Here is a 13,574-nt window from a genome sequence, read left to right on the forward strand (position 1 = left end):
CTGGCAGTGGGATCTTAGACTAACAGTACAAAGAATCGACCAAAACGTCACCGATTTTACAGCATATCAGAAAGAAACTCTTATTTTGTTTTAGTCCTCGTTGTCAAATTAAAACATCTTAGAAATAAGTAAAACAATATTTTTTAGAACAACTCTAGAATTAATAAATTAAAAATATTTGCCAAACATAAAAATGGTATATTAAAATACATACTAGAAAATGACATTTGCATTATAAATATTAAAACCAAATTTACTTTTTAATTCTTATTAATAACGACTATTTGATAGATAATTCTTGTTTCCGTAAACCATAAAACCAAAAATACCATTAAAGTCATCCTTTACTTGTCAGTCTGCGTTTCCATAGTAGTAGATATTCGAGTTTGATCAATATATCAGTTACAAATAGTAAACATTAAAAATGTTTTGGGGCACAACTCCAGCACTCGATATTTTGGAAGAATACGAATTATCAAAAAACAATATTCCAGAAACAATAAATATTCTTATTGTTGGCGGAGTTGATTGTAGACATGTGCTAAAAACAGAAGCCTGTAAGTACAGACATAAAAATGTCAAAATAAACTTTATTTTGGTGGAAGCATGCCTAGAAGTAATTGCAAGACAGATGTTATTATTAAGTATAGCTCTACAACCAGAGCAAATTGTTGGGTTATCTCAGAAAACTAGAATATTTATGGAAATATATGGGAATACTTTGATTAGACCTTCTGTAGCTAAGTTTTTGCAAACAACAGCAGTAGATTTGTTGAAAATGATAACTAACTACGATTATTTAAAAACAATGATGGACTTTCTTTCACTTAATATTAAATATAAGGAGAGGGACTACTTAGAGACTTTACTAAAGTTCTGGGGATCCAAAGACGAGTTTGACATTTGTCTCTCTTGGGATAGACGACTTAGGAGAACTTTGGGAGTACGATATGACTCTAAAATTGGAGCATTTGATTGGGATTTGCATATGAGACTTCATGACGTTGGTGCAAAACAGATCTGTAATCAAGAATATAGAAGTTTTAGAGCCAACGGTGTATCGTTTTCTTGGTTGGAGTCAGAAGTCTCGAAGCCAAATAGATCGTTAGTCTGTGCAGTGGTGCCAAATGGTGCAAATTTTGTACATCACGGATATTTAGGTAAGTAATAATTCATTTAAATGAAGTTTGTTGTTTTAGTTATGTTGGTAATCGTTGTGTCCACATAATGCAGCTTTAAGTATTTACAGTTTATCTATATTTCGTCTAATTTACTTACCGTTGCACGTCATCCGCGTCATAGTCCGTGAGGTCACATGATACCAACACGAAATATTTAGGCGGTAGGTGTGTTCTTTTTTAGAATCACTTTACCGAGTAGACTGGCATTACAGCCACTAGACATATTTTATTATATACGCGTAGAAATAATATTTAAAAATTTGTATAAATTTTAACTTAAGAAAATACAAAATATGTTTCATTTAATTTGTATAAATGCATTCTAAAGCGTTTTTATGAAGAACATTTGTTCGGAATACACTGTAACTGTAATCGAACGAAGGTGATATTTTGGCATAAATTGGTAACACTTATTTGATAGTTGCGGTGTTGACTATTATTAATAAGTAATGAAAAAAGTGTTGTTTTTGTTTAAGTATTACATTTTACATCTTTATACGACTCGTACAAGCAGCTCAAATTGTTTTGAACAAGATTATTTTTTAACTCTTATTTTGTTTCTATTTATTTACATTAAATATTAAATTGTTTTGTTGTATAATCCACGTTTGCAATAATTATGTGAACTATTTGATTTAAAATGGATTCATGATTTTTTTATACTTTGACAACTATGTCAACTTAGATCTCTGTCAATGATAATGACGTGCAACGGTAAGTAAATTAGATGGACTGTAAACCTTTTTAATGACGTTTTACTAGTCCACCCCTTTATTTTTTTATTTTTTATTTTATATAATACAGGGTGCGGTAGATAAACGGCCAATTAGAAATATCTCGTGAACTAAAGGTAACTGAATCATGAAAATTGAAATGAAGGGAATTTGAAGAGAGACCTACTTAATAAAAATATTTACATTTATTTGCTACTTCGGGTTATACTGTAGCATACAACTGGTGTAGCAACACCAAAAAAGTATTTCCTTTTGCATCGCTGGAATTGATAATAAACACATTTTAAAGTTTGTTTATATATCATAGATGCGCATTTTCTTCGGTATTTTTTTGATAAAGAGCCGCTTTAAGATATTTTGTGAGTCAAATAAACAGAATATTTTCGTTTATGTTTTGTTTATACCGAGTTGGATTAACGATTTTTGAAGAGAATGACATCACTGTCAGTGGAGCCTCTGTGAAAAGCAGTTGGTTTCGGTGTTAGTTCGAATTTTTCTTCTAATTCGCAATGTTTTTCGTCTTTTGTCATGTGAATATGTGCAGTTTAGTAGCAGTGTGGAGTTTTAAGTACAGTTATTAATGTTGGGTTTGAGATTTTGCGGGGAAAGAGGTTATACGGAATCTTCAAAAACAACCGGCAATTTTGTTTGTGAAAAATGTGAATTATACTCGAATGTAATGTATCGATTTAAATAAGAGTAATCACTGTTTTGTTTCGTGCCGTCTCACACCTAAGGAATTTGAAGAAAGGCGTTTCAAATAACTTTAAAAGTTATCCAGATGGTTCCAGGCAAAGGCTTGAGTGTTCCAAGAGCCGAGTTTTGAAGACTGCGTCCCAGTTCCCAGCTTCCACTCTCATTTTGTTTGTCCCAGACCATTCCAGACTATCTTTGCAGTGTGAGATTTTGCCATTTGTTTGTTTGCAGTGAATTTTAGTCGAGTTCCAACCCCAGAACTTTTAAAGGAAAAATCAACATTGCGTGAAAACCAGGTACTGTTCTTTGTTAAATTTTTTAAAAGTAAAAATGTACATTTTCCATCAATAATTATTGCTTTCATTGCAAGTTAAGAAATTGTAATAAGTGAAATCATAAATATTATGTAGTGGCTAGCTGTCATATTAACTATTCTCAAAGTTTTAAAATTTAGTATTGATATATGACAGTTAGCACTATTTTCTTGACAATTGGTGCATACCTAATCATAAATTGTTTTGTTTTTTTTTATAGGTTAACTGCTATACATACAGCCGGAAAAATGAAAGATTGCCCATGAAGGATCATATCAACCACTTATTTTGTATTTATGTTGTATGTATGTTTTCTATCTATTTAAATTTAAGTACTACTCTTGAAATAAAATATTAGTTTTCGTAAGATAAAGTGTAATTATAGATATTGATTAGTTTATGAATCAATGTCAGTCTTTTTATTAACACAATTATATTTTTATACAATGTATATCTTGGTAGCCTTTTCTGTAATAGTAACCTAAGTATTTAAATAAACAAACATTCTTAATTTTTCATATTCCTACAGTCTTGTCGATTATATTCACCCAATATTATCTACTGTTTTTTATATGTAATGCAAGGCCCTATTTTAAGTACTACTCTAGGTGTAATTTTCTAAAAATATAACTGCTATCGTTTCTATCTTCAAAATCTGCTACTTTAAAAATCAGGGGATTTTAACTATTCCTTTTTATATCTTTTGGCTTTTTTTTAAATATTTATAAAATAAATGCTTTTTTCCATTTGTTGGGAGCCGCTATCCACTTAACCCTTTCCGACACGGCGTACACTGTAGTGTACATATACTTCAAATGCTATTAATGGGCTATTTCCGAATCAACTCTCTGTAAGTCATGCGGCACACTGTATGACAAATTGCATATAAAATCGACGCATCACACGTTTACCTTCTACTGTTTTGTGTAAAGTGACCATTCTTAGTACAGTGAATATCACGTTGGCGTATAACCTCAAATTAGTTATAAGTGTTTCTGGTGTTTTTTGCGTGTTTATCAAACTGTTATATTTTTCTCGAGTCTACTGTAATTTCAGGTAAGTTATGAATTATTGGTTTCTTAGAAAACTTCTAATATTTTGATAGCATGAAGGTTTACAAATATGTACTTTACAGTGTACATGATGACTGACAGACGGTACTGGAAAAAACCGTTAACTGAGAAGAAACTTTATGAAATCATCAATGGAGATAATTCCGATTTAGAGGAACTAGATATGGAAGAGGATAATTACTTTGAAGATCGTGATATGCTGTGTAGGGGTAAGTGGGACTCTTCTTAGTTTTTTATTTCTTTTTCTTCAGCAAAATTGTGTGATATTAGAGTACTGTTGTTTGTAGATGAGAATAAATTGGTGGAAGGCGATATATGTGAGGAACCAGAAGAAGCTGCGCTGATTGAAATTGTGCCGAATTACATGATATTCAAGACACGCCAATGCAAGAAATACACACATGTCAGACAGCACACGAATTTGCAAGCGAATATTGAAGTCACAAAATTTAATTGAAAAAGAACAGATCAGTTGGACAAAGGGGATCTATGAAATGTCAAAAAATATTCAGTTTTATAAAAGTAAGAAACAAGAAGTGATAAGTTTACCCAGTCCAGAAATTTTTTACCAGTATTTCACGGATGAGCTCCTCAATATCTGCCTAGAAAAAACAAACTTATAGGTATGCTGTTGTTAGCTCTGTGCCAAACTTTCCCGCTACAAACATTGCAGAAGTCAAGACATTTTTTGGAATTCTGTTAATAATGGGTAATTTGAATTATCCGAGAGTCCGAATGTACTGAGAACACAAATTTGCAGTTCCTCTAATATCTGAAAATATGCAAGTAAACAGATTTTTCAAACTACGAAATACGATGCATTTCACTTCCAACGAAAATCGACAGCTGGAAGACCGACTGTGGAAAGTACTCCCCCTTTTCAATACCATAAGAAAAAGATGCAGGCAGTTGGAACCGGAGGAGGTATATAGTATCGAGGTTCCTTTTAAAGGTGCTGTGAATATTAAACAATACATTAAAAATAAGCCGACGAGATGGGGTATTGGAGACGTGCAAGTACTTGGATGTGATACGATAAACGATCGTGCGCGAGTAGCGGAGAAATCTAGCATTTTTTACTGCACATTTCATAGATTTCATAAATTCATATTGTCAATTCTCAAATTGTCATATTTCATATTCGTGTTTATTTACACCTTCTTCAATGAAGAAAATGAGATTTAGTAAATGCTGTGTTATAAATTGTAAAAATACAACAAAAAATTTTCAATTTAAGTTTTATTCGTTTCCAACTTCGAAACACAAATTACTATAAAGAGAAAAGTGGATTTATATCATACAAAAGCATAATTAAAGTCAGTTTAAAATAAATAATAAATAAAAGTTCACTTTTAAGTGTAAATTTTAGTTTCATAACACTTACTTAGAGTTCACTTTAACCCAAAAATCAAGTTTAATGTTTAAATTTTATTTTTTTGAAGTTTACAAAAATGCATCAAGTTCAAGTTTTTCTGAAGATGCATTAAATATATTCGCTGTCCAAAAGTTTACAGGAAAAGAATTAATTGTTCAAACCAATATGATGATATCATGGGCTTAACCTGCTAATTTATGCATTATTTTCAAGCTTTGTTCGTCTATGCGAGGAATAAATAAGTTAAGTTTACTGAGCTAAGTAACAAGTCAATTACTCAAAAATTACACTATAATCTGATTGTGACTGACTGAATGATTAATATCTATGCCATTAAAATAAGATCAAATAACTTTAATCAAATAAAATATCTTCAAATGTCAAATTTGTTATATCTACACAAATGTATATCTTCGTTTTTTCTATTTGCTAAAACAAAAATTTCCAAAAGTTTTTTGTCTCATCGTCTACCAAGGTGCAAATACAGAACTGAAGGCAGAGTATATGTTGTTTGGCCAGTCTTCGGCTGTAGTAATGCACCTATCCGAGCAAATACCTCCAGGAGCACAACTTTATTTTGACAATTATTTCAGTTCTTATTGGTTATTTCAATGGTTGTCAAAGAAACCAATATATGCCGCTGGTACAATTCGGTTGGACCGCTTTTCTAAAGCACCTTTTACTATGTGCCAAGAGAATAAAAAGAAACTTACCAGAGGTTTCGTCGAGAACGTTATCTGTATAAAATCTGGTGTTGTACTAACCAAGTGGATTGATAGCGGAGTTGTTACTCTGGGTTCCAATTTCGTTGGAGTAAGTTCTTCTGATGTATGTCAAAGATGGGATAAGAAGATAAAAGAGTATATTGAAGTGACAAGCCCAAAGTAGTTTCTCTTTATAACAATGGGATGGGAGGTGTTGACAAGTGCGATTTTCTTATTTCTTTGTACAGATCGTTTATCAGAACAACGAAATGGACTGTTCGATTAATGTCACATGCTGTTGACATGGCTGTCACCAACAGCTGGTTGGAATATAGAAAGCAATTGGAGGAGCTGAAAATACCGCAAAAAAATGTCATGGACCTTATACATTTTCGACAACACGTTGCTGAGGCACTTATTTTGGCAGGAAAAATACCCAGCAAAAAACGGGGGAGACCAGTTTCAAATAATTCTCTACATCCTCAAGGTAGTTCTCCTGTAGGTAACGCAGCAGGTCCTTCTGGTAAACAAGTGCGTCCGATTGAAGATATTCGTTACGATAACTTTGGCCATTTACCGACTTTCTGTGACAACATCGCTCGTTGTAAAGGAAGCAACTGTGGATCAAGAACGTATATTCGTTGCACAAAATGTCAAGTATCATTATGTATTGCTCAAAATCAAAACTGTTTTACAGATTTTCATACCAATTAAATAGTTTTTGTCAATTACAGTCTTATAAATAAAATATGTGTCTGTTAATCATTGTGTACACTGCAGTGTACATAACGTAACTTCAGAAAGTCAAATTTGACAAATTTCCTGAGGAGCTTAAAAATTGTGGAAAAATATTTTTAATAATCGCTAAAACTTAAAAAAAATTATATATCGTTTTAAAAAATTCGTGTCGAAAAGGGTTAAACATTTACTAAATATATGGTCCAGAACTTCAGATGGAGCTGCCTTTAAAAATTCTATTGGTACATTATACAATCCTGGTGATTTTCAATTTTTTATTTTATTAAGGGCTTAAGTTACATCTGCTATCCATTATTTTTTTTGTACACTTTGTGTTAGATTGGTAGAATGGCTTTAATAGTTATCTAGGAATATATAAAATAAATTTTCTCGTTTGGAATATATTGAAATCAGGATTATTTCTTCTTTTTCTCCTTTTTTCTTCTTATTTCTTCTTCTTTCTTCTTCTTCTTCTTTCATTTAACAAGACATAACTCTATGTGTTTTTCAATGTGTCTCCAGTAACTTGTGATTCCATCATTTTCGTGGTCGAACTGATGGCCTTTGGCTTGGGGAACCGTCTCTCGCTGCCTTCACTACTATATTTGTTGTCATTCTACTCGTTTGTTTCTTACCAAGTCCTTGATATTTTTTACCTTGCATCTACGTCGTATAGCCGTAATTCCAGCTCTGTCTCCTAGTGTCTTACCATAAATTCTTCTAAGAGTTTATATCTCTACTGTTTCTAATATTTTTTTGTCCTTTCTGTGCCACGTTCCATTTTTGTCGCGTATATATTGGTCTGATTGGTTTGACTGTTTTGTAAATTCTGCCTTTCATTTCTTTTCCAAAATTTTTGTTTCTTCACATTGTTTCATTCAGTCAACCTACGTCTCTGTTGGCTCTATTCACTTGATCTTTCACTTCTGTTTTGTGCTTTCCGCTGCTAAGTAGTGTGATGCCTAGTTATTTAATCTCAATCTCTTTTTCTATTATCTAACCTTCTAGCTACAATTTACATAACCATTTATTTTATCTTTTTTTTTGGGGAAATTACCATGTTAAGTAGTAGTCTGCATAGCAGATTATTTTAAGTTGTTTTTTTCCCATTTGGTATTTATCTAATTTTCACTATTTTATAATTTAAGATGTAGTTATTTTATTATAATTTCTTGCGATTCACTTTTGGCTTATTGCTTTTAGTTTTATATATAATTTCCTAAGAAGACGGTTGTTATTAGATGCACATTAGCTCACAGAAAAGTTTTTACTAATTTAATATATTCTTAAATACCTAGTTGATTGTTATGTATTTTATTTTATTAGAAACTTTAGATTCTTGGTGGAAACTTCCAAGACTTTCGTAAATGGTGGGAATTACTTCTTTTTTAAAAGCAGTCTGTATAAATTGCTCCTACTGCATCCTGTTGGCTTATTTTACATATTATTATATTCAACGTAGATTTGAAGACAGCGAAGATCTTCACGAGCAGTTTCGAAAATACCCGCAATCTTTACCTATGATTGCAAACCTTTGCATCGAAAACGGCATTTAAAGATGGCACCTATTATAGATCATTGATTACTTCTTTCCAATAGTTTACAATTTCGCTGCCGTTTTATTTTATGCATTTATCATTATAATATATTACAAATAATTATATTAAGTATTCAAATTAATGCAATTTCTAATTTAATTAACCTGGTATATAACTTAATATTGATGTATAAATATATCTTGTTTTTTTAAGGTGATATGCAAACTGGACCATTCATCAGCTTTGGTTTGACCTGTGAGGATGAAACCTTTTTAAAATCAGTCTACGGTCAAAACCATTACAGAGCTACTGATGTTACAGAAAGAAACTTAAAGCAAATTTTCTATGAACTTGAATATAAAAAGAAATATAATCATAAGAAAACCAACGATTCCCTTATGGGTAATGTAGTCATGAAAGAAGAGAATCTGGTGATCGATAACACGGGCTTAGACTTTATTCCAAGATCGAAAAAGACATATTTGAAACTTGAAGACAAGATAACCTTAACATCTGCTTCTATGTTACATATGTTTAAACACAAACAAGAGTATCAAGAATTGTTTGACGTTATTTATTTTGGAAGTAGCTACCTAAAGTTTTTTGATGGCGAACTCATTAATAATGTTGCCAAAAAAGGAGCATTTATGCTTATTGAAAATCAGCTATATCTTCCAAGTTGCCGAAAACAGGAACTTGAAAGTTTTTCAAAATCATTTGAAGAAACTCTTAAAGGGGTTGAAACTGAATCAATTAAATTTAATTATGAAAAGGATGCTTATGCTAAGATTATATTAAAATAAAAAGAAATGATACCACTAGCCTTCTTTATACAAAAGTTTTACCACAAGTTTGTATAGTCTTATGTGTATGTGCGTCTGTGTGTGTATGGCAGGGATATCGGTTATCTTAATTCTTTTGCTTGTTCTTTTTTTTTTTTAAGAAACTCATCATACACTTATGAATATATGAATGACAACATCTGATTCGAAAATTCTATAGCATTTAATTTAGCCAATTCTTCTAATTCAGGTTCCTTCTCCTATCGGAGATTGGAAATCATCATTGCTATTTTAATTTTATTGGCCGCACTTCTGAATAATTCTAATGAGCTGCAACCAAACCACTCTCTCAAATTTCTTAGCCAGGATATTTTGCGTCATCCTGGGTTTCTCTTCCCTTGTATCTTTCCTTGCATAATTAATCTAAGTAATACGTACTTCTCGCCCCTCATTATATGACCCAGATCTTTCTAATTTTAACAGTTTTTATAACTTTACATTCTTTCTTCATTCTTTGTAACACCTCTATATTAATTACTTTTTCAGTCCACGATATTCTGTGGATTCTCCTGTAGCACCACATCTCAAAGGAGTTTAATTTTTGATTTCAAACTTTTTTATTGTCCACGCTTCCATGCCGTATAGTAAAGTAGAAAAAACATAACAACGTAGCATTCTTGTGCGGATCTCTAGATTAAGGTTACGGTTGCAAAGTAAGTTCTTCAATTTTCTGAACGTGTTTCTTGCCATTTCTATTCTAGATCTGATTTCTTTTGTTTGATCTTCATCTTTGCTTAGCCCCACGTTCCTAAATATTTATATGTTGTTACTCTTTCGATCGTTGTATTACTGATGATCAGGTTATTTACATTTTGTGGTTTTTTTGAGAATATCATTGATTTCGTTTTCTTGAGATTTATTTGCAGTCCGTACCTATCACATGCATTGTATACATGTTATATTATGTACTGTAGATCATCCACGTCACTTGAAAATATGACGGTATCGTCCGCATAACTAATATTATTAATACTATTTCCGGTGACCTAAATACCTTCCACAATATAAAGCTTCTTGAAATATCACTTCACTGTAGACGTTGAATAAGAGTAGTGAAAGTTTGCACCCTTTTCGAACTCCTCTAAGTATACTTACTTTCTCTGTCAGTTCTACTTCGACTCTTATTTTTGCTTTCTGATTTTGATACAGATTCGATATAATTTCTAGATCTCTACTATCTATGTTTTTGGTCTTAAGAATAATTAAAAGCTTTTCATGTTGAACTCTGTCAAAAGCTTTTTTAAAATCTATGAAGCAAGCATATATGTCCTGATTCATATCCAGACATCGTTGTGTCAGAACATTGACTCCGAATAATGCTTCTCTAGTTCCTAGACCCTTTCTAAAACCCATCTGTGAATCACTTATTTCTTGTTCTAATTTCATATGAATTCTGTTATGTATGATTTTAAGGAAGGTTTTCAATGTGTGTCTCATTAATGCAATTGTCCGATAGTCATTCCAATCTTTAGCATTTGTGATTTTTGGAATCGTTACAAAAGTTAAGAGAAGCCATTCTTTGGGTATGTGTCCCGTCTTGTATATGGACTTAAAAATGTCTACCAAGACATCAATATTATCTTCATCAATTATCTTCAATAGTTCAATTGGTGTATTATCGGGTGCTGGAGCTTTTCTATCTTTTGTGTGTTTTATGGCATAAATAACTTCCTCTTTCATTATTTCTGGTCCCGTGATTTCTCCGTCAACTTCTAATTGTTCTACTTTTTGGTCATAAAATAGGTGTTCAATGTATTCTTTCCATCTACGTAATTTGTCTTGCGTTTCAGTTATAGTGGTACCATCTGCATTTATTAATATTCCGATTGGTTTGTTACGATTTCCTTAAATCATTTTTTTTACCTTCTTATGGGTGTTGAAAGTGTAATACCTTGCCTCACATTCCTCAATTTCTTTACATTTAATAGACATCAACGTTTCCTTTGCTTGTTTTATTTTCTGTTTTATTTGTTGATTAATTTCTTGATATTTAATTTTATTTTTGTTTTTATGTTTTTATTCTTTCATCCATCTTTTCGAGAATTTTTTGTGTCATCCATTCTTGTTTGGCTGCTTTTGCAAATGTTAATGTTTTCCATTCCACAGTCTCTATTGTGTTCTTTATATTCTTCCATTGTGTTTCAATATCTGTAGTGTTTTTATTTTGTTGTTTTATTTCTTGGATACTCTGATTTATTTTATTTCGATTTTATTGGTATGTATTTGGTTCTCTTAGTTTATCAATGTATATTTGTGGTCTAGATCCTTTTATTAATGGTTTTTTCAATCTTACATTCATATTTGCTACTACTGAGTTGTGGTCTGAGTTTACATCTGCTCCAGGGTAAGTCTTCACTACTGTAATAGAGTTCTTGTACCTGTTCCTTATCAAGATGTAGTCTATCTGGTTTCTTATAATTCTATCTTTGTTGTCTCCAGAAGCTTTCCACATGTAGAGCCGGCGATTTGGTAATTTAAACATTGTATTCATAACTACCAGTTCATCTGTTTGGCTAATCTAAATGAGTCTTTCACCACGCTCATTTCGCTCACTCAATCCATACATTCCAACACAACTCTCCACACTTTGTCTGCCCACTTTGGCATTGAAGTCACCCATTAGTATCAGAACTTCACGTTTTTTTGTTGTTTTTATTATTGTTTCCAATTGCTCGTAGAAATCTTCTATTTCTTGTTCCTGCTTGTCAGCTGTTGGTACATATACTTGAATAACATTCATTTTCTCCATATTTGTTCATTTTCTCCGGTTTGTTTTATCAGAATATCCACTATAATATATAGCTCCGTTTCTAGTCCGTTGTTTTCCAGACCCTGGCCATTGTACATCGCTTATTCCCAGAATTTCGATTTTTAATCTTTCCATTTCTATCGCATTATTATCTACTTTACCTGATTGTAGTAAACTTTGTACGTTTAATGTTGCAATTCTCAATATTTCCTCTTGTGATATTTTTTAAAAGTGTTCCATTATTTACATCACAGGGATTTCGCTGGGAAGCTTACGACCTGGGAAGCCCTGTGGCTAACTTTGATTTACTTCCCCTCCCAGATCTTGGTTTCCGCGGCCCATGATCAGTAAGGTTACTCATTTGGTTATTGCTAGTCATGATGATTGCACTAGGGATGCTCTTGTGAGCCACTACAGTGGTTTCCCGTGGCCTTATGTAGCCCTATGTCGTGGACCATCTTCCTGGTTCAGCCGCCTTTGAGACCGATTTCTCGATCTCAGGACAAAGGAGTGCCCTTAATTTAGCCAATAACATGTGGTAATCAATATTTTCAAGAGATTTTTTAAAATGTTTATAAATAACATAAATAATTTAAACTTACCTTGTTTGTGTAGAATTTCTGAAATAAACTTACGAGTTTTACATGTTTCACAAGTTAATTACAGCAGAATTCCCTCTTATAAAACTAAATTGATGTAACATAATACAATGACATACCGAGTTGTAAATCACATCTATGAATATAATGATTTTTAGTAATTTTGTAGATTATCGTAATGGTCGGTCCTCAATTCGTCCCCGAGCAGGTACTAGAAGATAATTCTACCCTTAATTTAAACCGATTCTTATTACGGTACTTTAATGACACCACTTAACTAGTTCACGAGCAGGGGATTATAATTTCTGAGAAAATAAATACCACTTCCTACGACTTATAATGGAAGGGGAAGTGGAACTAAGAAGAGGTCCAGAAAGAAGAAAATGCTCCTGGTTGAAGAATGAAAGAGACTGGACAGGCATAGACACACATTTGATACTAAGAACAGCTCAAGATAGAGAGAAATTTGCTGTAGATATAGCCAACCTTTAGTAATGGAGAAGGCACCTTAAGAAGAAGGGAAAATAAACTTAACTTTAAGATAGTTTAAATTTATTTTCACTTTCATTTTGTAATAACTACTTGCAAGCAAAATATTATGGAATGCTCTAAAAGTTTTAGTGAACGTGGAAAACCTGTATTAATAGTAGAATCTCAGAAATTCACAAGACATAAAGAGTTAAAAGGTGGTGAAATATGTTGGAGATGTGCGATTCACTCCTGTAATGCTAAGATTTATACTGTTGGTCCCGAAAACTTTATGCGCAGTGAACTAGAACAAACACTAAAAAAAAATTTTAAAAACTAAATAGGCAGATAGTGAGTGTTGGTGTTAAACGTGAAGCAACCGATGACATTTGCGAGAAGCCTTGTAAGTTAGTAAATTATACTATAAGAGACAGTGGCGGCACAAGATCATAATTTTATATTGGCAATATTCATTTTGCGAGGCCCTCTGCTCGCGCGTAAAGAGAGATTTTTTAAAACAAAAACCATGTGTTATTTCATTATTAAACTTTTATTCATGCAAA

At 32.2% G+C, this 13,574-nt stretch overlaps 1 protein-coding gene across 1 annotated transcript; it reads left to right on the top strand.

The window, feature by feature from the left end:
- Positions 1 to 388: 388 nt before the first annotated feature.
- On the top strand, positions 389 to 9,180 carry Dnaaf3 (Dynein axonemal assembly factor 3). Its single transcript, XM_072530979.1, has 2 exons — positions 389 to 1,160; positions 8,567 to 9,180. The coding sequence occupies exons 1-2, from the start codon at positions 425 to 427 to the stop codon at positions 9,154 to 9,156; spliced, it is 1,326 nt and encodes a 441-aa protein (XP_072387080.1). The 5' UTR covers positions 389 to 424; the 3' UTR covers positions 9,157 to 9,180.
- The last annotated feature ends 4,394 nt before the right edge of the window (positions 9,181 to 13,574 follow it).

The sequence above is a fragment of the Diabrotica undecimpunctata genome, chromosome 1 (genome assembly GCF_040954645.1).
Source record: "Diabrotica undecimpunctata isolate CICGRU chromosome 1, icDiaUnde3, whole genome shotgun sequence".
Taxonomy (NCBI): domain Eukaryota; kingdom Metazoa; phylum Arthropoda; class Insecta; order Coleoptera; family Chrysomelidae; genus Diabrotica; species Diabrotica undecimpunctata.